The sequence below is a fragment of the Nannobrachium achirus genome (assembly GCF_963921795.1).
Source record: "Nannobrachium achirus genome assembly, chromosome: 7".
NCBI lineage: Eukaryota > Metazoa > Chordata > Actinopteri > Myctophiformes > Myctophidae > Nannobrachium > Nannobrachium achirus.
The window spans coordinates 24,793,570-24,821,250 of NC_137816.1; the positions used below are offsets into that span (position 1 = coordinate 24,793,570).

Below are 27,681 nucleotides of genomic sequence, written 5' to 3' on the forward strand. Positions count from 1 at the left end.
TTCAATATGTAGGCTACTTGAGTAAAAGAGCAAAAGTATCGGCATCAAAATATACTTCAAGTACCAAAATTAAAAGTAATAATCTACTTATGCTGTACTTGAGTACATGTGTAGTTTACACCACACAGTAACCATATGCAGTTGATTGAGAATTTCCAGGTTGTGACAGAAAGCCCTTGCAGTTCAGTCACAATGTGTTTAGAATAAGTGCTAACCTTTGGCACGGAGACGAGACTCCAGCTCTCTTCTCTCTCTTCCTACCTCCTACCCTCCCCCTACGCTGGTCCCCTTCTCTCTCTCTCTCTCTCTCTCTCTCTCTCTCTCTCTCTCTCTCTCTCTCTCTCTCTCTCTCTGTAAAGACCTAACAAAGAAAGCATCCAAACAATGGATCACTCTGAGAGGCTGAATGGCTTTGCGGGTCAAGCACTAAACCCCCCTCCCCTTTGACAGAAACACAACCCACACTTGTTCTGCTGAAGAGAGGCTGACCCTCCCGGCGAAGACATAATGAACGCTGCCTGGGCATTAAACTGATAAAACTACATGGGACTGGAATCAGTACGGCAGACAAATCACCTCTAATGGCAACAGGCTGGAGCCTGCCTTCTGTCCTGTCCATAACCCCTATCACTTCAAGACCACTGTACACTGTCCTTCTGTCCTGTCTATAACCCCTATCACTTCAAGACCACTGTACACTGTCCAGGCATTCATATCTTATGCAACATAACATGCAGCCTTCTTCTGACTGTAGAATATGTAACGGACGATTCCCTAAAAATAGAGCTTTCTATTATTTTCTTTTCTTTTTTCTTTAGTTAAATGTAAGAATTATCAAATATTTGATGAGTTTAAAGTTATCTGATCTGCACCATAATATGCTTCAGTTATTTCATGTTTTTTTACTTTTATATTGTTTTGTATCTTATGACTATACACAACACTAATATGTTGCAGAAGAGTCTAGGCTACAGCATGAAACCAGCCGTTGAAATGTAATGGAGAAAACACATTTGTTAGGCAAATTCACTGATCAACTGCCACTGGAACCTCTGAATCATCAAGTTCCAGCAATAGATACCTCTTTCACCAAGTAGCAACAGAGATAATATTTGCATGTCATATTCAGACCGAGGTTTAAATTGTACTTGTTTGTTTTGAACTGCTTGGAGTGGCTGATGGCTGGGTGGGGTTTGCCTGAGGACAGTCACATAGCTGCAGGCAGGTTGTCAATCACAGAAAAAGTACATTTTAAATACTTAACTAAAATTGTCTAACCATTCTAGTACTTATTGAATTATGCAATGTGACATGTCCCATATCTGACATTTCAATAAATAAGTACTAAGAATCATTTCCAAACCATATAGGTCCAGGTCTGTTCATGGTTCACATATTATTGCGACCGTCAGGGAGCAGTTTACTATGAAAACCTCCACCGGCCGTCCGTCGGTCACACGTCACACGTCACACCTTTGCCCTGCTCATATCTCCGCATCAGTATGACATCACACCACATGTGTACACAAACCTTTGTGTACGTTGCTGTGGCAACAGTCTGTTGTTGCTGGTCTGTTAGTGTACGTTAGCAACCACCTTAGCAACCATGGTTTTACCCTAGCAACCAACTGTTTACCCTAGCAACCAACTGTTTACCATAGCAACCATGTTTTCTTACCCTAGCAACCAACTGTTTACCATAGCAACCAGATACGCAGAGCAGGGATCTCCATATATGGGCATAAACAGGTGACATCACACTGATGTCAGATACTCAGAGCAGGGATTTCTCCATAATATATGGGCATAAAAGGGATTCTGTTAGGGATCTCCATATATGGGCATAAAAGGGATTCTGTTAGGGATCTCCATATATGGGCATACAAGGGATTCTGTTAGGGATCTCCATATATGGGCATAAAAGGGATTCTGTTAGGGATCTCCATATATGGGCATAAAAGGGATTCTGTTAGGGATCTCCATATATGGGCATAAAAGGGATTCTGTTAGGGATCTCCATATATGGGCATAAAAGGGATTCTGTTAGGGATCTCCATATATGGGCATAAAAGGGATTCTGTTAGCTGTTAGTGATCTCCATATATGGGCATAAAAGGGATGCTGTTAGGGATCTCCATATATGGGCATAAAAGGGATTCTGTTAGGGATCTCCATATATGGGCATGAAAGGGATTATGTTAGGGATCTCCATATATGGGCATAAAAGGGATTGTATCCCAGATGATGCCCTGTTAGCACACTAACAGAATCCATATATGGTCCTACCGACAGCTGCTATAAGCCAACCCTGGCGATAAGGTCTGAGTCGAAGAAATGCTTCTTTCCTGGCAAGAATTGCCCCTTTATACTGTAGGGCTCGTTTGTGTATTGTATGACATCACGCCACATCATCGGCTGAGGACTGTGTGATGTCATCATATCTCCATATATGGAGACATAAGTTGCTCATGCCCAAATATGGGCTGGTGAGGTCAGACTTAGTGTGATGCGTAGGTTATCTCCATATATGGAGATTCAACTTCAATGAGTAACCATGGCAAACTGTCAACTGCCCGTATGTCTTGATAATTGGTAAAACAAACTTTTGGCCTATTTGTGGAGATAAGCGACCAACGGTCGCTTATCTCCCGATTAGGGAGTCTTACTGGTATTCTATGCTCTCTCACCCCCGTTTCACAACCGAAACCCCTATTTTTCTCTGTTGGCCGGAGCCGTGGCATGTGGTAAACATTGCTTTGTGTATCATGTGCATTAGATATAGGCTACCTTTAGAGCCACACTGAATCGGCTTTGTAACAGTATGCGGTCTTCCTGTCACTCCACAACAACTCTATATGGTTCAAATGGTGGTTTCTACAGTTTGCAGTGTGCATGGGCAGCTGAGGTCTGGAGGCATGCAAGCTGTTACGTCTTTCACCTACTCCTGCTGCTCCGCCCCCCCGGGTCAGCGGCCATATATTAGATCAAGCTGGGCCTCTTGGCGGGGGCGTCACAAGGGGTAGGAAAGTGGGACTGAGTTACCAGGGCCCAAGGTGGAGGGGCCCTATAGTAACTTTAGCTATTGAAAAATAGCAGATATACAAGCTCACAGCGCGGCACCGAGTGCCGCGCTGCGAGCTTGTAGATCTGCTATTTTTGAAAAGTCGTGAAAATGTGCGCAAATCTTTGAATATATGTATTTTTTAAGTGAGAATTTGTAACTCAAATTTTGCTTCTGGGGGGTCCCTGGAACTAAATATTTTGAGATGGGGCCCGGGGGGGTCCTTCACATGAAAAAGTTTGAGCATCACTGACATGAAAACATAGGTTTCTTGGCACACATTTTCACAATTTTTCAAAAATAGCAGATCTACAAGCTTGCAGCGCGGCACTCGGTGCCGCGCTGTGAGCTTGCCCCGCAGTGAATCCTTGTACCCAGGGCCCAGAATTTGGTGTGACGCCCCTGCCTCTTGGGGTCGAGAAACCGGTGCCAATCACGGCACAATGCCGCAGTATAGCGGGGGAGGGACTGAACTGGGCTCCGGGTGAAGCAATGAGGCACACTTATTTTAGCACTCTATTCAGTCTGTCTGACTGATTACCTAATCCAGGTTTGATTTAGTTTTTTATTAGTTTTTCATGGACTGCTAAGTAGATATTACTGGATGGCTAATGAGCATCTGTGCTTTCATCCCAAATCTGAATGATTCTGTATTCCCTCCTCGGTGCTATTCTGTTCAATTCACAACTAACGCAGGGCTTAGTGGGGGGGAAAAAACAGGAAAGAAAAGGTAGAGTGCACTCATTCCCCAGCCTTGCTTAGTTTCCAAATCCTACTCACTTATTTTAAGATGGGCAAGCAATTCTTAACTCCTTCATGTTGTTTTATAGCTTGTCATGACGTAAGCCATGTTGTCTCTGACATGAATGGCTCTGACATACTGTAGCCTATGCTGCTTTTGACAGACTGCACAATGGTAAGAATGAAAAAGCCACCTGTAGCATCACCATTTTGTTTAGCTGCACCCCACAAGTACCAGCATTGCCTTGCAGCCTACTGTAGTATAGTATTAGTAAGTAATAAGTATACCATCAATATATCTACACCACACAGTAGACCAGTAATCATATATTATGAAGTTACTGTGCTGCGTCTTTGTCTCGTCTCTAATTCCCGGAGAAAATTGACTGCATGAATGGATCAGCTTGCATCTATTTTTAGCAGATACTGTCAGTGCTGTTTGCAGCCCCTGTCAGGCCTACAGATTAAATCTCTAACATTTTAACCCATTCCTCCACCTCTCACCACTGGAGCACATCTGCCTTTTTGAGTCTTCCATAGAACCGGCGTTTTTGCCTCACCCCCTCTCTGCTAAGAGTAATTTTCATCATGGAACTTGTCCGTATAACCTTTTCCTAGCCCTTTTTGTTTGGCTTTTTGTTTGGCAACAGCTGTTATCGTGTCTTTTTTTTTTTTACTCTGGTCAGCTGTGATTGCTCTGGGCCAAACAGGAGCAGATGGTGTTTTGCTATGCATGAATGGAGCGTTAGAGGAGTTTGGGCTGAATAGGCCAACTTTTGAATGGTGTCTACGCAGCACCTGCCCTCTTGTAGAGGCAGATACATCCTAGTGGCATGATGTATCTATAGGCTCTCCTGCCATCTTCAACCACTTAGATCCCACTTAGATCCCCCCCATCTCTCTCTACACCAGGGGTCTTCAACGTTTTCAGGCCAAGGACCCATTATTTGAGAGAGAAGCAGGGACCCCTACCTTTTCATAGATTCCATATACAGTAGTTTAATTGTTTGACAGCATGATCATCAGTGTATTTTGGATTCATGTAAATTTGTGTTATCAGATATTTAACCAGTGGTTAAATATCTGATAACACAAATTTAAATGAAGTGTTTAATAACCATTTGAACCGTCAATACTTAATAAACTTGACCTTTTACTCCGTACTTAGTCTGCTCTTTTCCCCCTCTACACCAAACCTCTTTGCCGAAAATAGCTGATCTAAAAGCTCACAACGCCTCGCAGCGTTGAGGACCCCCTAGGGATCGGACCCCCTGTTGAAGACCCTTCCTCTATACTTTGTAAAATAGACCTGAGTTGGCTATATCTCTCTCTACACCAAAGCTCTTCACCGACAATAGCTGATCTGCAAGTTCAAAACGCTATCTGCTATTTTGGGTGAATTAATGTTCCCCACCATAACAGGGAGAAGCTATAGGGCGGGGGTGTTCAATGTTTTTCAGGCCAAGGACCCCTTAGCTGAGAGAGAGATGAAGCAGGGACCCCCACTACATATTGGATTCATGTTAAATGTGTATTTAAAAGTGGTGATAGGGGAGAGCAGGGCAAGCAAGATTCAAACCAATCCAAATGTAACGACTTAAACCCTCAATACTTTGTAAACTTGACTTGACCTTTAGCTCGGTACTTGGTCAGCTCTTTTTTTTTCCTGTACAAAAACTCTTTGCTGAAAATAGCTGATGTACAAGCTCACTACGTGTCTGGGATAATGTTCCCCCTAGAATCCCCCTAGAACCATGTATAGTTCTAAGAGTACACAGCTCATGTCATGTACGTATATTTTTAACTATCCTTTTCTAATGTAGGGTACTGTTAGTAATATGTGTTGTTTTGTTGTTTTTTCTTGGTTCAGGAAAAATAGTATTTGTATGTATGTTCTTAGGCGCCCTCTCCTAATGTAGGGTTACTGTTTGTTGGTATGTATTGTTTTGTCTTCATGTGGGGACTACGGATGAAATTTAGCATTCTTGCTAATTCCGGCTTATTTACATTGCTTTCATGTAGTGTTCATTAATATGCATTGTCCCGTCTAAATAAACAAATAAAGTAAAGTAAAGTAAAGAATAGGGATGCGAGGGTTCAAGTGGTTAATGTAAAACTTATAAAAAAATAAAGTCCCTAACACGCAAAGATTTGGTGACCCTCCTGCAGTATCTCTGAGGACCCCCTATAGGGGTCCCGGACCCCGTGTTGAAGACCCCTGCAATAGGGCTCAAGTGGTGTGCGAGGACGAGAGAATAGAAACAGAGGGAGGCACCTTGTTGGGCACCGTCCATATTTATTGATTTTCCTCCGAGGCGTGGCATAATGTGTTGTACAGTCAGCTTGAGTTAATTGGATGTGACACAGCATGCACATGCAATCTATCACTCCCGTCTCCCAGTACACTTTATCAGTTTTGTTGCCATAGAAACATGTTGGCTGTGTAATAGCCTACATTAATGGGCTAAGTAAGTTGCAATAAAAGGCCATTTTGGAGTCAGGGTTCTCGGCTAAACACAAAGGCTGTATGGTAGTGATAAAATAAATAGGAAAGTGGTGATAGGGAAGAGCAGGGCAAGCAGGATTTTATATTATGCTGGAAATCAAACCAATCCAAATTATAAAAGGAAAGTAAGTGCTGCTATCATTCAGGGGAGATGCCCAGACATCTGTCAACCTCTGTCCCATGATGAGCTCTCACAATAAAGCAGGCTCTCTCAGATCGCTGACAGCTTCCCTTGCAATTTGTGAAGGACTGCATCGTTTTTCTTTTGGACTGTCTGCATAATTCACAGAAATATAAATACTCCAGGTGCCTTTGGTGTGCCTCATAGGTATCTCATAAGTTCAGTCGTGTTATCGTTACAAGATGTTTTACTTAGATGCTGTTTCTATTTTTTCTATTTGCTTTTTGCTATAGTAATTTGACATTTGTATTCCTATTTATTATTGTGACTTTATTTTGACTTTTTGTGTCTCTTATCCACAACACTGAAGAAACTACTATAGGAGTTCAATCATTTGAATTTGAAGTCTGACCGACCGTGTCACCAAGGTAACATAATTGTAGAGAGAATCACAGATACAGAATGGGTACGCACACACGCATGCGCACACACGCATGCGCACGCACGCACGCACGCACGCACGCACGCACGCACGCACGCACGCACGCACGCACGCACACACACACACACACACACACACACACACACACACACACACACACACACACACACACAGAGATAGAGAGGTGAATGCACACAAATGTACTGTACATGCTTGTATGTGTTTGTGTTCATATTAATTTCAAGGACATATTTGACAGACATTTAGTTATATTGTGGCACTTTTAGCTATCTTTTGGCTGATGCTATCAGGTAGAATGAGCTTTATCTTAATGATCAGAGGTTAATCTTTAGATCTTATTAACACACCAAGACAAGTGATTAAATCAGCAATGGCATCACAAATATCAGCTACCACCAAGGAATGTACAGATGGGATTATTACAAGGTTTGCACAAGGTTATCATAATCTTTCCTCTAGCCCTACTAGATCACCATGAACCTACTGTATAGTTCTCCAAAGCATCTGTTGTCTAAAAGGAAAGGTGACAGTTTGTTGATCAGGGAAGTGCACAGTAAATTTCCTTAAGTCTAGTGGGGGCCGACGACCAGTAGCCTTTTAAACAAGGTTCACTGCTCAGCCAAGAGGTCAATAGTTCTCTCAAAGCTCACCACTGGACTGCAAGGTCAAGAATTTCTTAAATTTGGTCTGTGCCCCCCTCCCAGTGTATCCCTAGTCTAAACAAAGCTTATCATTGGACTTGTCGGGTCCACTCTTTCTTTTCTCTCCTACCAGGTGTTAGCAGTCAAGCAGTCACCTTTTGTTTTGTTTTGGTGCGTGCGTGCGTGTGTGTGTGTGTGTGTGTGTGTGTGTGTGCGTGCGTGCGTGCGTGCCGTGCCGTGCGTGTGTGTGTCTGCGTGCGTGCGTGCGTGTGTGTGTGTTTAGAGAAAATGCAGAGAAGTAGCAGGTCCCCCCAGACTCCAGGGTAAGGCCACTGCTGCGTGGGTCCAATGGTCAGACGGTCAGTTGCCAGCAGGGCTCTTTTGTTGTGCCCACATTGTATCTGTGCATCGAACAGGAAAACAACAAAAGGGCCCAAATAAATAATTAAAATATAGGATCCCCTCAGCTTCCACATGTGACTCCCTTAGTCATCGTTGACATGTTGCTGAGCCCCTGACCCGGAGGGGAAGGGGGAGGGAGGGAGGGAGGGAACGGGGGAGACAATTAGGTCACTTTGTGATTGCGTTGCTCAAATGACATATTACTGTCAATGCCCCCTTTATGCGCTTCTGCAGCATTACTTAATGGCGAGGACAGATAATATTGAAGGATTGCATGCATGCTATTGATTGTTTCATGCTTGTATCATAATAATACAGCAGCACGCACTTACTCTTGCAAATCGTTTATCAAGCAGATGCCTCAGTGGGAAGAAGGGAGGGGAGAAAGGAGAAACAAGCCTGCTGCAATATAAAGCATGTGCAAGATATTTATTATACGAGCCAGACCAATCCAATCCCCATTACAATGAGGAACAGTACATTATCATTGGGAAATGATGTGCCGTGTGTGTGTGTGTGTGTGTGTGTGTGTGTGTGTGTGTGTGTGTGTGTGTGTGTGTGTGTGTGTGTGTGTGTGTGTGTTTTGTTGTTGTGTGTAACGCCGTTTTGAAAATATCTGTAACCTTTTTATTGCAAAGTCGCGTATCTCCAACCCCGGCTGTGAGATATTTGTACACACAGTGACCGCAGCTCTGAGGGGTTACAGAATAACAAGAAGCCGCATGCATTATTAATGGGCTCTGCTGTGAATCTGTTCAGAATAATAACAGCCATTTCCCAGAGCCTCATTACTGTGTGTTTTTAAAGCATGTGTTTGGTAGCCATGGACACCCCACTCACTCCTACATTATCTTCCTCTTCTCTCTCTCTCTCTCTCTCTCTCTCTCTCTCTCTCTCCCCCCCTCTCTCTCTCTCTCAATTTCTCCACCCCTCAATTGCAATTCAGGTCATGCACGCCACTTGCTGTTTTTAATTTTCATTTCATCATAAGCCCTTTAAGACTGTTGCCAGCACTTATTTGCAGCCCCCCCCCCTCTCTCTCTCTTTCTTTGCAGACCTCTTCACTCGTGCGGCTTCTGACAGGACAGATGCTGCAATTAATCACGGCAGAGAAACAGGCAGCTTTTCCATCCTGAACTGAAGAGCCAATCACAGTAGCACCCCCAGCGGCAGCGGCGCTTCAGCCCAAATTACAAACAATTCCATCAAAACTAACTGATTGAATAAAAATACAAAAATAAAACTTTTGGAAATTATATCAAGTTACTATCACAGATGGGCAACAAAAACCCTGAGCCTGATTTGGAAACGATATTTTAGCCAGGTTTAAATAACCTCAACGGCCTTGCAAAAAAGAAGGGGGAAAACACCAGCCTTGGCCAGTGACTTCACAGCCTATTGTGGAGATATGATAATTATTGTTTGCTATGCCTTCCCTCCCCCAACTCACCATATTATTCGGGGGGGGATGAGACACCCCCCCCCCCAGCACCCCCCAGGGGTGTCGCACCAAATTCTGGGCCCCGGGTACAAGGATTCACTGTCTGTGGGGCCCCTGTGCTTTTAACTATTGAAAAATAGCAGATATACAAGCTCACAGCGCGGCACCGAGTGCCGCGCTGCGAGCTTATAGATCTGCTATTTTTTTTTTAAATCATGAAAATCTTTGAATATTTCAAATCCTTCTGAGGTTTTTTGAAAAATCTATGTTTCGATGTCAGTGGAGCTCAAACCTTTTCATGTGAACGACCCCCAAAATGATATGTATTTGGCCACGGACCCCCATCTAAAAATATTTAGTTCCAGGGACCCCTCAGAATCAAAATCTGAGTACGTTTGCTTAAAAAATACATAGGCCTATATTCAAAGATTTGCACACATTTTCACGACTTTTCAAAAATAGCAGATCTACAAGCTCGCAGCGCGGCACTCGGTGCCGCGCTGTGAGCTTGTATATCTGCTATTTTTCAATAGCTAAAGTATAAAATAATTAAGGCCCCTCCACCACCTTGGGCCCTAGTAACTCAGTCCCACTTTCCTACCCCTTGTGACGCCCCTGCGGCCCCCCCGGTGATGTATTGGAAATGAAGGGATTGTGAAAGGACTAAGAAAGAGGCAGAAGCCAAAGCACTGGTGTGTGAGAAGGGCACTGTTATTGAGACAAGTACCAGTTACATGCTGACCTTGTCCAATTTGTGAACACTGTATTTTACACACGGTTTACAATGGACTCCCATTCAGATCACTGAGAAACGGCACATCATCTTGAATAATGGCAACATGAATGGTCATGATGTAGGCTTATATCCCTGCCAAGATTTCTTCTCTTTCATAGAATTCATCCATAGAAAACACACAAATGTATTTTATTTAATAATTCTATAACTCATAAAAGAACCGAGTACTTTCAATATTTTCCAATGTATTTATTGATTTTTTTAATGTTTTTATTTTTATTTTCAATAGCTAACAGGGAGACATGAAGAAATACTTCATAAAAAGTATGGCAAATATAATTTTGAAATGAACTGATTCCTTCAAATAAATATTTGTGATTGTTATTTTAATTTTGAACAAAGCGACACAAAGAAATATATAATACTTCATACAAAATTATGGCTACTATCATATTAGTGATGGAATGCCTCTATGGCTCGGCAAAAAAAAAAAAAAAACTTTAAATTAAATTATCCTACCAAGAGGTGAAAAACAAAACTGTAATTCATATTGTTATGCATTTATTCTATGGACAGGTTTCCAAAAAGCAGTTGGTTTGTAAGCAAATTCAAACAAAATTAATTGCTGCTATTGTAACTCATAAAAAAGTAGAAAAGAGCAAGAAATGCACTATGTGATATAGCAATCCACAGGTCGTTAACCAATATTTTAATTAAAGCCTCACATTATGAAAACTTTACAACAGGTGATATGAAAAATGTACAACATTTCTTTTTGATTTTTTTTTCATGGATTTTTTACAGCTGGCAAAAATCCCTCCGGTGCCCTTTTTTAGTTGGCGTTAGACAGTGCAACAAACTGGCTCTGTTTAGATTTACAGCGTCCACTTTTTCTTGTATTTTTTCTTCTTCATTCTTTTGAAATGAATACGGTATCAAGGAGCAGTGTAAAAATACATCAATCGTGAAACCATCTGCCTTGATCCAGAAATTTGTTTTTACCATAAAATATCCCCATTTGTTACACAAAATAAAAACATAATTTAATTGTTAAACATCTGAAGTTAAAAGCAAATACATAAAAGGAGGATTTCTCTTCTTTTTTTTGGAGTGCCAGTTACTCTTGAGCAAAACAATGTGGAGGGGTTTTATCACTGGATACAGGAAGTCTGACCCCCAGCCCACACAGTCTACAGAACATATACAGCAGAATACAGCTACAACTTGATGACGCAGTGACATAGATGACATAATATGGCAGTTTATGTCTCTTCAGTCTGTTCAGGTCTTCATCCAGAGAACCACACCCCAAGAACCCCCTTTTGTCTTTATTTTTCTTATTCCTGAAGAAAGACAGCCGCGAATGTTTTCAAACACCACCCCGCCTTTAACAGTGTGATGATGTGATCAAACGTATATATTTTTTTTAGGCCAAAGTTAATGCTTCAGGAATGATGGGTGGAAAAAGAGAAAGATTGAGGTTCTCACAATAAAACTGGCCAGTGTGAGGAAAAACAGACATGTTGATGTGTTGAGTTTACGGGTTTCCAGTACAGGGCCTGTGAGTCATTCCGTTCGGGGTTGCTTTCAGTGACAGGCGAGAGACCTGCCAAAAATGCTTTTGTTGAAATGCATTCAAAATGTCCTTTCGCTGGGCTGAACTGACAATTTTGACCTTATAAATAAAGCTTCATTGTTAAATAAAACAGTGAAAGACACACCTGTGCTTTCACCTACAATATGTGCCCAGAGTCCATTTAAATTGAGGATTGAGAGTCCCACCAAACAAACAAAACCAAAACAATCAGTGGGCACGTGCCCGCAGACTTCCCTTATAGCTCCGCCTATTTCATAGACAAAAAACTCCAGCTAACAAGTTTGCTCCACTTTACACACGTGTGCATATCCGTCTGTACCAATGGACTAGTTCTTTGTATAACATTCTAAATTCTTACACACTTCTTAAGTGCAACGTAGAAAAGCAACGCGGAATGATGCTTTTATTATTATAAGCCTCTTCTTTGAGATAGACTTTTCATCTGGCTCAGTAGATGCTGACCTGTGACAGGGCATGGGCCTGGATTTGGGAGGGGTGGGGTTGCTGCTGGGCAGTGGGCTGGGGGCTGCCGAGGGACGCGGAGCCCCCCACTGAGTGGGGCGTGCCGGGGGAGTGCTGGGGAGGGGAGCACTGGGACTGATGCTGCTGCTGCTGCTGTTGTTGTTGTTGTTGTTGCTGCTGCTGTTGTAGATGCTGAATTTGCTGCTGATGCATCTGATGCATCTGCATGTGTTGCAGCTGCATTTGATGTTGTTGTTGATGCTGCTGTTGATGTTGTTGTTGTTGTTGCTGCTGCTGCTGCTGTTGCTGTTGCTGCTGCTGCTGCTGCATGTGATGTTGCTGCAGCTGCTGCTGGAGGTGGTGTTGGAAATGCTGATGCTGCATCTGCTGTTGGATTTGCTGGTGGTGCATCTGCTGCTGCTGCAGCTGATGGTGCTGAAGATGATGTTGCATCTGCTGCTGTTGCTGCTGTTGTTGCTGCTGCTGTTGTTGTAGCTGCTGAATTGTGTGCTGCTGCTGCCCTGGTTGCATGGGCGGGGGGCTCATTTGAGCCACAGCCGTGGACTGGGCGCCCGCCACCATGGACCCTCCAGTGCCCATCTGGCCCATTAGCTGCGTTGGCACACCGGAGGGCATGTTCTGGTGGGCCACAGTAACAGAGGTCACGATCTGACTGCCCCCCAGCCGCATCTGGAGAGGTTTCGGGGCGATGGCTCTCGGCAGTCCCTGCTGAAGGGCCTGGGCGGCGGCGGCTGCAGACATGCCTGACATGGATGGGTGTTGGTGGTTGAGAGGCGACGGCATCACCAGGCCCGGGGAGAGACTGGTGGACGCCAGTGTCTGCTGCACCGAGCGGATGGTCTGGGCTTCAGCCGACTCTGCTGCAGCCTGGATGGACATGACATGGTTAAGCCACAGAAAGCATTACATTAACACATCGGACGCCCACGTGGTTTTGACGTCTTAATTTGCTGGTGCCCATGGCAACGCGTCATTTTACCTACCGGCGAGAGTACTGGCGAGAAAAGTAATCCGAGTAAATGTAATCCGAGTATGTCCTGTTTATTGTCCTTATTTTATTGTCCTGCCACAGTGTTTGTGTTAGGGCATGTATAAGAGGCTGCCGTTTTGAGAAAAAAATGAAAAAAGGAAGAGAATCCGTAGAAAACAGCATTTTTGTGCAGCCGCTAAACAGGAAGTCAACGAGACACACAGCACGTCCGGGTGACGTAATTGCGCGCTGCATGTTGGGAAATGGAGTTTGTTTCATCACCGCGGTAGCCAAGTGCAGTAGCTACAGTACAGTATAGTTTACTGTACAACGCGTCAAACGCGTCGTGGGCCTCCAGCGACATCAAAGAAATTGACTTGTAGACACCACGTGGGCATCCGATGTGTTAAGGATGCAGCGGTTCTCGTTTTGGAACCATACGTTCGCAATGCACAGTTCAACACGCACTTATGGACCAAGGATTTTTGGTTTTGCAATTATATAGCCTTGTGCACGGAAAAAAAGCGGCAAGCACATAAAAAGGTAAGAAAATCTTAAAATAGCATGGCAGGCAACCAGGAAAGTCGATTAGTCAATTAGCATTACACATTAATGTCTGCCTGAAGATATCCCCTCCCCGCGTCTGAATCCAGCTGGTGTTCGCTACTTTGTAAAGTCCGTGATATTTGCTTACTTACTTTGTTGAAGATTGTGAAAGGCAGACTGAATTGTGTCTAAATAGGAGAACTTGTTTATTGCTACTAAGCAAAATTTAAGAGAAAAGTTGTTTTCTTAACATTTTTGGAGCTGTGTGGAGCTCCCTATACGTGGCCGTGTGTGTGGGTCTGTCTGTCTGTTTGTCTGTTTGTCTGTCTGTCTCCGGGTATGTAGCCTGCAGTAACCTTTTCTGGCCACACATGTTAAGGGAGGGGCGCTGTTGCACACACACACACACACACACACACACACACACACAGCTCCACTTCGAACAGAGGTTCGATTTTTTTCCTGTACCGCTACCAAAACCGTGACCCAAAAACCGAGGTTTGAACTGAACCGTGGGCTAACTGAACCATGCATCCCTAGTTCACATTTGCATAATACCTTCTTTTTCTTGTTAACAATAACTTCCAGAATATTAAACATGTGTCCCTTTTTTGGAGCGTATTATAAAAAGGCTACATTTTTATAACATTGCAAACCCACAAGCTTGCGAAGTGACATGCTTAATGTTTTTTTATTACTACAAAACAGCCACAACCGTCTCTCAGGAAAAATAAAATGTGATGCAGGTGGAAATGAATAATTTAATTCACTTGAATGTTTATCAATTTCACACATTTGAGGTACAAAATGGAAAACATCATTCTCACCTTGGAGACCAGGCTAGCACGGTATGCAGCAAGTGCTTTTAAATACTCCTTTTTGGCAGCCTCTGTTTTGCTTTTATAAACCTGCAATGGCGAAAAATAGAAAGAGAAAAAAAAGATGTGTGAAAGGCAGCTGACAGGTGTGAAAAGCAATCTTCCTAAACAAACATCACTCTAGTTACCTGAGGCAAAGTTTTCAAACACAGTATTCCAGTAATTCTAAATGCAGCTGCTTCCTGCCTGAGTCTGTTCATTAAACACATTGTTTCCTTTGCTCACTACACTACAGCTGCAATAAAACATGATTGAGAAAAGCTGTTAAATCTGATTAACATCGAACAATAACAACATTTTTAATTTAGCACCACCACTTTAAAGATGAAGTTCTAGTCCAGTTTGTTTGTCTTGTAGATTATTTATTTTATCACATTATGCTGTCGTAACGCCTCAATTTCCCTTTGGGGATTAATAAAGCATATCTCATTCTCATCTCATTATGATCAAGTAGGGCATTAATTTGTGGGGGGAAAAAAAACACAAAAGTTAAAAAATGAAGATAAGAGTTTCTGCCTGTTCTTGTGTACCTGCTTCTGCTCCTCTCCCAGGCCGTCCCACATGGAGGCTACGATCTTAGACACCTCTCCGAAGGTGGCGTTGGGGTTCTGGCCCTTGATGGCAGCCTGCGTGTCTCTGAAGAACAGAGCGTAGGCCGACACTGGCTTCGACGGCTCGTTGGGGTCCTTCTTCTTCTTCTTCTTGGGGGTCTTGGGCTTCTTGGCGGGGTCTACCGGGGCCGGACGCTTTTCTCCAATCACCTGCAGAATTTTAGAAACCAACAACAAAAATATAGTAATCAGACAAACAATGAATGATGAGTTTTGTAGTACAAATAATTCTAAATGGAGAAAAGATTGTATCGATAGGCTATCTTGGATCAATTGCCAATCTATTGTACACCATAATGTATGCCTGCCAAACATGTTTAGGTTTTGTCTAAATGGGACTTATATTGTAGGAGATATGGTCTTTCAAAGTAGAATGTTATGATATTTAATCATAGTGCCACCATCTGGCTCACAGGGAAATGTTTTGGTAATGAGTTTGCAAAGATATATTATTATACAGTATGTTATATCTTTTATATGTGAAGGTTCTCTAGCGTTTACCATCTCAGGAATAAAAAAGCTGAGGGAAGATGTTTCAAGTCCTTTGGTAATTATGTACAGTATACGCCACCATCACATATTCTTAGTGGCAGAGGTCAGGTCTAGGTTAGCAGAAATACAGATGGTTCTTTTGTTTTATTTTTGGCTCTTGTTCAGCCATGGTCAGCGTAAGAACGGGGTGTCATTCCTACTGGAGCCACCCATGCCAAGATGTATGCACCTACTGTATGCATGGATTAAAGCAAAAATACAATCTCAAGACTGAAAGAAAATTCTGTAAGGCCAAATCCTAATGTCTGAGTTGTGAAACAGTGTGAAAGTAGCCCCCCACATTATGGTGTTTTAGTATGTGTTGTTGTTCCTGGTGTTCTACATACTGCCAACCAGGTGAAGAAATCAGACTTTAACTTTTGCTTTTATATGAAATATCCAAGATTTTATGGAAGATGCTTCTGAACATATTGCTAGTTTGACGACTTCAAATGCTCTAATCTTAAAATGAGCGAAAATAGATGGTTTTCACAATAGAACCTTGTTATACAAAATGTAATGCCTGAACTCTTGGTGCTCAGGGTGAGGGGGTCCCCAGTTAAAATATGATTATTTTGGGGGTCACGGCCTGAAAAGGTTGAGAACCACTGCTGTACACGACATCATCTCAAGCTCTGTCCACTCACCCTGTTGCCTTCGTCCTGGTCGTCCTCGTTGATGGAGCTGGAGGGCGAGGGCGTGGCCGACTTGCTGGCGGGCGGCGATGGCGACGTGTGGGCGATGTTGGGCCCGGTCATGTTCAGCCCCAGCTGTGCGTTGAGCTGCGATTGGTTAATGGTGGTGAGCTGGTTTCGCGCCATCATCCCGTTGGGGTTGTTCATGTTGATGATGGACCTCATCACCATGGCGGGGTTGGGCGGGTACTGGCGAAGGTGACCCGCTCCAATGTTCTGCACGGACAACAAGCAGTGTGGAAGTGTGAAACTATGATCCATTATCAGCAAAACCAAGAAAGTCATGTGGGTCATTGAATTCACTAACCCAGTGTTTCTCAAACTTTCAGAATTCAAGGTCTCCCCTAAACGGGTTCATTTGGTTCCATGTACACTGTCAGAGTTACAGACTTGTATGGGTCAATTTAGACCCCCGTAAAGGAACCCACAGAGTCCCTGGAATCCACTTTGAGAACCACTGCATTAACCACATGAACCCTTGTGTCTCTATTCTAGGTGTGTCGTTACAGACGAGTCCAGGTGACCATTCGGCTAAAATAGATGATCTAACAAGCTCACAATGCATCTCAACATCTTGTGAGCTTGTAGATTACCTATTTTCGCTATCTGACGTACAGCAAAGTATATAGTGTTTCAAGTGGTTAAGATGATTACATGCCATGACAGAGGACCGCAATGGAAAAAAGGTTTTAGATTTCGTGTTTTATCCTTCTGACTGTGGTGTGCAATCTGTATGTGATGTGTGTGTGTGTGTGTGTGTGTGTGTGTGTGTGTGTGTGTGTGTGTGTGTGTTTATTTATTTTTTTACACACATTGTCAATCAAGATGTCAGAATAAAATGAATCAGAGTGCATGTCACTCTAGCCTGTCTGAGCAGCCTGCTTCATAAGCCAGCGCTAGATGGCTACAGGGCTTTGATTGATTAGTTTCCAAAGTGCATTCATTGTATGGAAATGTATGTATGGGGCTTGTGCATGGCCAGTCCCTGGAGGTCATCATCAGTGCAGTAGTAGATGAGATGACTGTTCCTCTAAGTGAAGTACATAACCCTGAACTAGGAATGGGAACATATGAAAATGACATGTCAAGATTATTGTGGCAAAAAATAATTGCGATAAACGATATTATCGCGATAATCAAGACATTTTAATGCCACTTTTGTTAACCACTTGAAACCCCATCATCCCTATTCGGGGGGGGAAATAGTTGCAGATCTGCTAGCTCACAACACGTTGCATTGCAGCACTTTGTGAGCTTGTAGATCTGCTATTTCTGTGAGTGAAATAAGAGTGTACTCTTTACAGGTCCTTTTGATCAAGAATGGAGGGTTTAAGTAGGGATGTTCCTAGCGACTAATTTCACTGACGTGTACACGACCGTTTTGTAATCGAATACACGATTAATCTAAAATTAATTGTTATTTTTTTTTTATTGTAATTTCACACAGAAAATAGCCAAAACTGAGCACTTCGATCTATTAGGGCAAACCTCGTTTGAAAAAAGTATCAAGAGTATATAAAAGCCTTTTAAAATGTTATATAATATTGAAATCTTGCTCAAATTTATCAATTACGTCATTGCGTGAATCTGGGTCAGTAATAATTAGCGCATCAGTCTCAGCTGGGTCGCTAGACTCGCTATAACAGCTGATGTCTGTCTGACTGGAGTCGCTATAGTAATGAGCAACAGCTTTGTTCAAAGTTAGCTACATAATGGTATTCCATACTCAGCCAATGTATGATTAAGCATTCTCCTTGGCATGTTCTCACCTCAAAATATGGATTAATTCATGGACCGGATCACAGATGCAGCGTGCAGGCGAGTGATTCACATCCAGTATGTTTAAGATACACGTCGCTTAATTGCCATTAATTTACTTGCGCAGCGGACAGCCTGCCTGGTGTGTGGCTGCGTGTCAGCGCGACCACTGCAGCGCGCAACAGTCAGTCAGACTGTCACACAGACAGGCATGCTCCGCAAATCAACCAAGGGATTGCTTAATTTGCTTGTTAAAAAGTAACATTTTATTAAGACAAGACAGTAATATGGGCGCAGAGTTTAAATGTTTAATAAAGTTAATATCTCAATAATTAAAAATATATTTAATAGAATAATCGAATTGTATTTTCAAAACGAATAGTGGTTTTCAAACCGTGTACACGGATAACCGTGTACACGCGCACATCCCTAGGTTTAAGTGATACTAAAATTTCAGTTCAACAAAAGCTAATTCATCCCAGTGTATGACGGAGGATAATTTCACGATAAATGTAAATCTCTGCTATACTATTATTGTGTGTGTTTCTTTGTCACAATAAACGATAACAACGATTATGGTCCCATCCCTGCCCTGAACTCCTCCACTAAGAGACTGTTCAGGTCATAATCTGTATGCATGTAGCACTCTGTCTGCATGCAGGCTGCACACAGCAACATGGGGGGGAAAAAAGCCCATACACATTTCAGTGAAATGCCACTTTTTAAGGTTATAGTAACTTTCTCCCCTGGTTCTGAGGCAAAAAAAGAGGGGAAAAAAGATACCTCCACTCCATTCAGAGATGAAATTCCGTCTGTTGGCAGCTTTCATAGATCATACTTTGACTGCCAAAGAGTGGGAAAAAATGCTTCTATATAATCAACTCCATAAATCAACCAGCTGAGAGGATAACATTTAACTGTCTGGGACAGACTCTCTCTCCCTCTCTTACCATCCAGGGTGTATAATACAATAACATCTTCAAAATCTCTCATACGTTTCTTTTCTCTTTTTTTCATGGTAAAACATTTGGTTCTTCAGAGTTAGAAGGAGGGGTGGGTGGGGGGGCGTTTGCATTGATTGCAGTGAGGATGAAATTACAAGGACTGCCAGCCTCCTGGAGGGTGGGGAAGACTGATCAGAAAGCCAGCAGAGCTGACATGGAACTGAGAGAAGAGAAGAGAGAGAGAGAGAGAAGTGAACACAGAAGCAAAAAAAAAAAAAAAATAGGTTGATTTGTTCTCCCTATAGGTGCATCCATCTGTATTCAGTGGCACAAACTCAATCTCTCCTAACATCAACACATCATAAAACCCACGCACTTGGCTTTATTGAAAGAACCTCATGAGCGGCCCCCGTCTTAAGAACAACAATATTGTAACACTGTTTCAGGCAGGAACATATTGGTTGTACAATCCATTTGTTTTCCTCATATTATGCTATGCTTGCTGGCAGCTTATCTTGACTGCAATATACAGTATGAGGGGCTGGATGCCTTTTCCGTATACTTACACGTGTGCAGAATTCTGCAACATAGGCTAGATAACGGGTTCTCAATGTGGGGGGGCTTAAGGGAGTGCCAGCTAAATTAATGATAGTTAGGAAAGGTGTACAAAATGGAACCAACAAGAAAAAAAGAAAAAGGTATCTGGGCTACAGTAGATTATGAGAGAGGGAATGTTGTGATATTAACAAGTGTGCTAGAAATGTATACTGTGTGTATATATAGAGAGAGAAATACTAGGCAAATACAAGTTTTTTTGTGTATACTGTGGACTTGATGTATTGTCTTGGTGTTATGTTTTTATCTGTTATGTTGCTCTGTGCCATTTGGTTATGTGTTTTTCTGTTGAACAGACTGTGGAGATCAATATCCCTGAGGGGACAATAAAGACATTATTAAAGACATTATTATTACTTTTGAATTTGAATCCTGAAAAGTAACCGTTTTGGACATATGAGGTTTCTACCCGACAGCAACGTTTGTCCATTGCTTAGCAAGCTGTTGAGGTGACAGCTCTGGGTTTGCTCTGCTCGTGGAGAATATCAAAGCACACACACTGAGCTCATTAGTCGTGGCCATCTGTATAATAGCACTTCTGTTCCATCCCAATGATGCAATTCTGACTTAGAGCAATAAGAGATTCTGCCATTCGTTTGGAATATGGCGATTTCCCACGAAAATGGCCTTTTAGATGTCGTTCGCTCACTGATGGCTACAGTTATACGTCATCATATCCTGCTCATCAGCATGCTTAACACATTAAAGCCATCATTTGGTCTTGTATAATCACAACAACTGGAGTGGCAGTCATTTTAGATTCCCATTTGATGATATCAATCCGAGACGACGGCTATATCAGTGAAATAACATTTGAAGCACATTGTGCTGTATGATTTGAACAAAATGTTATCCGACGTCAACAAATGACAGCCAATAACACGACTAGGCAAAGAAATCATCTTAACTTAACACTGCCCTTGATTGTGAATATGAATTCACAACAAGGATGTTTCTCTCATGCCATCTCATTTGCATTTTGATTGCAATAGTGTCTGCAGTCACAGCGAGCATCTAAATAGATATTTTGATAGTTGTCGTAAATCTGCAAATAAGTCCTTATCTTGAGTGCACAGTGGCCAGATGTGTCGTCCTTTGTTAGGTTTGCCACTATACAGTACGTGAGTGTGATGTGTGTGTGTGTGTGTGTGTGTGTGTGTGTGTGTGTGTGTGTGTGTGTGTGTGTGTGTGTGTGTGTGTGTGTGTGTGTGTGTGTGTTTGCACATTTGTGTTTTTTATGTCTGCACACGGGTGGACATGAATGCAATTTGTGTGTGTCAAACATAACTAAGCTTAGTGGCCTGCACAATCTACTCTCCAATCAATGAAGCTTCTCGATGGAAATTCAGATTGGAACTTTGCCCAGCGTGTGTGCTGTTTAAATGCCAAAGTTGAAGTCGGTACACAAACGCCATCAGATACTGCCAGCAGTGTGTTGTCAAAAAATAAATGGCTTGTTTGGCAGATTGCTGTTGGCCTCCTCAACACACTTAACAGTAAACACACTCTGTGCATAAAAGCATTCTAGTACAACAACTAAAACACACGCACGCACGCACGCACGCACGCACGCACGCACGCACGCACGCACGCACGCACGCACGCACGCACGCACGCACGCACGCACGCACGCACGCACGCACGCACGCACGCACGCACGCACGCACGCACGCACGCACGCACGCACGCACGCACGCACGCACGCACGCACACACACACACACACACACACACACACACACACACACACACACACACACACACACACACACACACACACACACACACACACACACACACACACACACACACACACACACACACACACACACACACACACACACACACACACACAGGGACTTTAAACACAACAGAAAATGTAATATTCATTCATTCCTAAGTGTGTCGGATAAAAATCTCAACAGTTGATGTCAATGAAAACAGGACTGGCGACTGTTCTTTAAGATGCTGGGAATCAGAATTTTTTGGGTGCGGTGGCTGAGTTTATGAACAGTGCAAGCTGTAACAGGCTGAAAAGAATGTTAACAAGTTCAATTTCCATTCAATCAGCGCAGGGCTCTTGGAAATGCTCCATTGCAGGAGAGGGGTAAAATCATCTATATGGTAATTATAAGGATGAATCCGCCAGTAACTTTTGCCAGCGTGAAAGGTCAGTCCTATTAAAGATAGTTTATCAGTCCTCTGCACATATTCCTTTACTCGCCTTCTAAACGGGTACATCATTTTATTTTTCTCCCTCTCTCTCTCTCTCTCTCTCTCTCTCTCTCTCCCTCCGTTTTCGGCAACCTGCTGAAGTCCGTGCTTAAGCCAAATGAGAAAAATGGAATTCTGAATGCCGGCAAAGGCTATAATAGCATGAAGATAAATTGTTTTTTCTCTGCTTTCCCCTGTCTCTGTCAAACACACCTCTCTCTCTGCAAACACAGTCCATCTCCCCAACCCCCACTCCAAAACAAATTTCTCTTTACTTCCTCCTCTCCCTTGCTCAGACCACAAGGGCAGGGAGGGGTGGGGGGGGTCCCCACAACCCCCGGTCGTGCAACAGCCAGTGACCCATACCCCTTCCGCCATTTCTCCCGATGCACTATGGGTATTTAAAACTTGTTCAACATGACATCATTTCATTTCGAGCACTGCCTGAGAAAACTAAATTACAGAATCAATCACGCAGAAGGTCAAGTCGAGACTTCATTACAAGTATTGCATGCCTGCATGAATATCTTTCATTTCTGACTGACCCAATATGTCACAATAGCTGTCTGCAGCTGAAAGAGAAGAGGAAAAAAAGATGGGGGGGGGGTGGGGGCCTGGGGGGGATAAAAAAGAACACTCTGAAATTGATGTACAACTGATGTCAGTGCTGCATGGTTTGGAAGGGATAAGATCAGATAGAAAAAAAAAAGAAAAAAGAAAAAAAAAAAAAATATATATATATATATATATATATATATATATATTTTTTTTTTTTTGCCACAGTAGGCATCTTCCATTTTATTCTTCTTGTGACCAGTCAAAATCTTGTTTTTTAATAGTTTCACTGATAAATGAATCTAATACCCTAATGTACAAAAAACCATAGTGTATACCGTATGTATGTCAGCATATGACATTGTAAAAAATCACACCCGTGTGAACTGAGCGGTGGTCGTGGAGGCTGCGCAACAGCAAAACAAATATATATATATTGTGTGTGTGTGTGTGTGTGTGTGTGTGTGTGTGTGTGTGTGTGTGTGTGTGTGTGTGTGTGTGTGTGTGTGTGTGTGTGTGTGTGTGTGTGGTGTCTGGCCTGGCCTGAACAACAGCGCCCCTCCCTTAACATGTGTGGTCACAAAAGGTACTGTAGGCTACATACAGACACGCATACAGACAGACAGACAGACAGACAGACCCACACACACGGCCACGTATAGGAGCGTTGTGACCACCGCTCAAAAACAAATCAGCTTATTTGCTTGGATTTCACGAGCATGGAGTTGCTAGTAGATGCGTATGGACTTTGTACGGTGGACTTGTCGTCTCGTATGTTTGTTGGACTGCTCACTAGAACAGCAAAGTGGGTCATAAATATGAAACGAATCGTTGCTGTCGGGCAAAAATCTTGTATCTCCATATTTCAACCTGTTTTGTTTTGTTCTTTTTTGGGGGTAAATGTATGCCCTACTTAGTACTTCATCATACAAGAAGTGGCACAGAAAAGTAGTGAAAATAGCCAATCTATAAACTCACAACCACTCGCAAAGCGATGCGTTGTCAGCTTGTAGATCAGCTATTTTCACCATTTAAAAAGGAAATTGGACTTACAAGTTTTTCCACCAACGAAATACAATGCCGCAATACAACACCGCCGCAGCACACAGCCTTTTAGTGGTAAACATAATAAAATAACTTGGCGGAGATGTCCTCAGTAATGGCTTAGCAGCATATACACAGTCAAGTTCCATAGTGTTAATTTAACTCTAAGTATGTACAAATGTAACCCTATATTTGTAGATGTTCAGTTAACCAATTAAGCCCTGTTATATATGTATACAGCTATTAAAAGATAGCCCCGATCTAAGTCCACAAGCTTGTAGATCTTTGCTTTTATTACATTTTATTTCAAAACATTTTGACAACAATGGCATGCCAACATGGACTCATGGATAGCGTTAAAATGGCACTCTGGGTTTTTACTGTGTACAACACCACTACTATCTTATCAGCTACTGCATCTTTCAAAAACAATAAGTGTGGGACATAGAGTCCATTTCAGAACATGCTTATTCCTGTCAAGAAGTACAACACAAGCACACACACACACACACACACACACACACACACACACACACACACACACACACACACACACACACACACACACACACACACACACACACACACACACGGTTGGTTGAAGGCACCAGGTGTTTTTGTGAAATAGCAAAACCAAAGCCTCTCAGTGTGGCAGGGAGAGGAGCGATGGAGGAGAAATGGTGAATAAAGCAATACTGGCAGCTCCGGCGTCGCTACTTTGGCACTATTGAGACCCAATCACAAATCAGCAGAACACATGCTGGGAGACAAAAATGAGAGTCAGAAGCTTGTTAGGGGAGCAGATTAAATAAATAATGACTTCAGATTCAGGGCTTGCCAGGCGTTTTCTCTAGCAGCCGAGAAAATGTATTTCTCTTTGTAGAGCCTCAGCATCTGTGGCCAATTTGCAAGACATACGCCGAACATCAGGGGAGACGACTTGGTGAAGCTCTTGGCAAAGCAGTGACATGGAAAGGAGGGGGCTCTGAAAATAACCCAGGTATGCTCTCTGTGATTGGGTTTCTGATTAAGCTGAGCCATCACAGATGCCAAATATTCACCAGCAAGTTCGCTATGTAGATGAAAAACCTAAGGAAGTGCTTGGGAAGCAGGAGCTTGCAGTGGCATAATCAAATAAATAATTGCTATAGTACATTGCATGGTTTATTTCTTTGCCCCTTCAGCCATAGTCGATAACACAGATCACGGTCATGTACATAAGGATATCATTCCATTATCAGCATGCTGACAAAATGACCAAGAAACCTTCTAACCCACATACTGATATTACCGTGTGTGGACGGCAATACACAGGGATTGGCACCGTTAACATTTTCCACCTAAAAGTTATGTTTCCCTCCACCGGGCAAAGACAAAGACGGAAATGAATGGGATTTCTGTGCGCATTGTCTCTAGACTTTTGGGGATCAATCCCATTTGTGGAGAAAATGAAGGACCACCGTAAGCCTTCCTTGTGGCACAATGTGTGATGAGTGATAAGGGGCCGAGGAGCAGCAGTGTGCGGCGGTGACAATACCACGAGGCATGGGAGCAGAAACCCCACATTCTCCCTTCACTTTTTAATAGAGTCCCCGCACAATCAGAGACATGAGCCATGCAAATGGTGTTAAAGAGGAATAATGTTTGAGCATCAAATCTAATCCGCCAGCAAGTCGTGAGAACAGTCAGGAATGTAATTGTGTCATGGTTCCCGTTTCTTCCAGATGTAGAAAGCTTAACTGACCATGAAATGAAAATTCTTTAGGCAAAAGCCTGCTGGGGCTCACTTATACTGTATGTGGTGGAGATATTTTAAAAGCTGCAATTATTTTTACATGCCAGCAGTTTGGAAAGCAGGAAAAAAAGCTGTAAAAAGATGTTTACAGCCCTGTCCCATATGGAAAGTAAATAAATATCTGAAGCATCGGTGCAATTCGATAAATGTGTGTTGCGGCAGGGGGTGTGTGTGTAAAAAGCCATTTAATGTATTCATACAGTTACAATGATCGTGGCCCCTCGACACAATGTAGCCTAATACCTTTTTATGTGGTTCACAAAGCAAATGCAGCATCAATATGGTCATCATCTGTGTGCTCATGCCTACAGTCAGTGTGCTTTCATTTCTGTTCCCCTAAATGAATCTTCCATTTCTGTAATAGGGCTGGAAGACAACTAGTCAGCCAGTGACATTTAAAATTCTCCTCCTCGATGCTCCTACGACTGTGGCATTTGAGACCCCCCCTCTCCCCCCCAACAACAATCTTAAAATCTATAACACACAGCATTATCAGCATAAAGACAGCCATTACTATGTGCAGTGTTCTGGGGTTGACCATCCGTATCAATGGACACCAGGATTGTGCCAGGTCTTCTCTGTAGGTCTGCAACTGTCCATTATTTTCTTAATGATTATTCCATCGATTACTTTTTCAAATTAATCGACTAATCTTGAATTATTAAATACTTTTTTTAATCGATTAGTGTCTTATTAAGCACTTCGTCGTACAATCGTTGTCATGTAAAAAATTAAAATACAGAAATAGCCGATTTACAAGATCTCAATGCCTCGCATCATCATGATACCTTGTGTGAGCTTGTATCTTCTATGTTAGCTATTTTTTTAAATAGGTTCACTCTCATAAACCACTGTGTTTTCCAGGCAATGCATACAGAAAAAGCTGACCCCGAACTCCCAAACCAAAGCAAAGTGAATATTCTGAACATTCAGGATCCGAACATCACAGATAAAAGGTTGTGAAGACCTCATGTGACATTGGGACAAAATCCTGCATCAGCATTTACAGTAGTGAGTGGGAGGCCTCTGGAAGCAACATGAATTATATATGAGCCCCTGAAAACACAGTGGCCAGTGTTGCCAGATTTTGTATGAAAAGAAGCCCAAAAGAAGCAACTGGAACTTCAGTGTGGAAGATTCATTTCCAAGGGGCGGGGTTACAAACAGATTCAAACATCACAGCAAAACATTTCCCACTTTGAAAAGTGTGCTCTGATTGGTCACCCACAACTCTGGGGTGAGTGAAATGTTAATTCAAACCGAGGAGTGCCAGACCAATCTGCCCGTGGCTATTCCTTTTAGCTGTGGCAAATTTGTCGGGTTTCCAGGCTAACCCGCAATTACCAATATTTACAAGCGACTTTACAGAAAGGCAAGCTCAAAAGTAGCATATAATAAGCAGACATTACAAGTTGGCAACATGGACAGTGGCACTTTTGGGTCCCATTTTCACTGTCCTTGTGCAGGGAGGGGTCTTTGTACTCTTAACACCTGTGATCTGTTCACATCTGTTCACCTTACAGAGGATCATTCACAGTCTGTTCGGTGCTTTAAGGAAAAGAAAAACTCCTCTCACAGTAAAGTAACATAATATCATGACATTTACTCAATGTGATCACATCCCTCCTGTGTTGTAAACAGGGCCAGATGCTCTGCCAGATGCATTGACAACAGGAGGCGAACGAAAAACTGTGAAGGTGACACGATGCGTCAGGAACTGGTATGTTGGGTTTTTTTCTGATACAACTTCACATTGTAATGCCCTCCTCAACACCTTCTCTCTCTCTCTCTCGTGTTCACACACACTACACTACAACCCAGTCTCATGTTAGGCTATACATCAACGCGGTGGCAACGACAATGCTAGTGGATGATTGGCTGCTGACGGGCGGGCGGGCTGGCTGGCAGTCAGCTAACCGCCAACGTCCATTGCAGACAAATGAGGTGGCAGAGAGAGCAACATCTGGTGCTGCGAAAATAAAAGAGACTCTTCCTTTCCCCAAAGTGCTGATGGAGTATTATGTGTGCAGATGGCACACTCACCACAGGTAAGCCGTTGTTGATGGGCAGACGCTCCTGGTCCATCATGTTCCGTGAGATGGTGATGGAGGGGAGTTCCAGGCTCTGCGGGGGGAACTGAGGGGTCAGGGGTCCCCTGTGCTGGCCTGGCAGCTCCGGGACCCCCGGGAAGGGCGAGTCCGCGTCAGACAGCCCGAGCCCAGACTCGGTCTCCGGCGGAGGTGTGATGGGCGGAATCTCAAACTCCTCGTCTCCCAAGCTGGGCGTGTGGAATGTCTGTTAAGAAGAAGCAGATGAAAATAGCAAAATTAGAAT

At 43.0% G+C, this 27,681-nt stretch overlaps 1 protein-coding gene across 1 annotated transcript in view; it reads right to left on the minus strand.

Moving 5' to 3' along the window:
• Positions 1-12,156: 12,156 nt before the first annotated feature.
• tox3 (TOX high mobility group box family member 3) overlaps positions 12,157-27,681 on the minus strand; it is a gene marked incomplete at its 3' end in the record, with an annotated part of 77,344 nt that continues 61,819 nt past the window's right edge. Inside the window, exons 3-7 of the mRNA XM_080729682.1 lie at positions 27,391-27,642; positions 16,376-16,639; positions 15,117-15,347; positions 14,536-14,616; positions 12,157-13,059 (exon numbers count right to left, since the gene is read on the minus strand). Of these exons, the coding sequence (XP_080585808.1) occupies positions 12,157-13,059; positions 14,536-14,616; positions 15,117-15,347; positions 16,376-16,639; positions 27,391-27,642 (1,731 nt within the window). The remainder of the gene's footprint in view (positions 13,060-14,535; positions 14,617-15,116; positions 15,348-16,375; positions 16,640-27,390; positions 27,643-27,681) is intronic.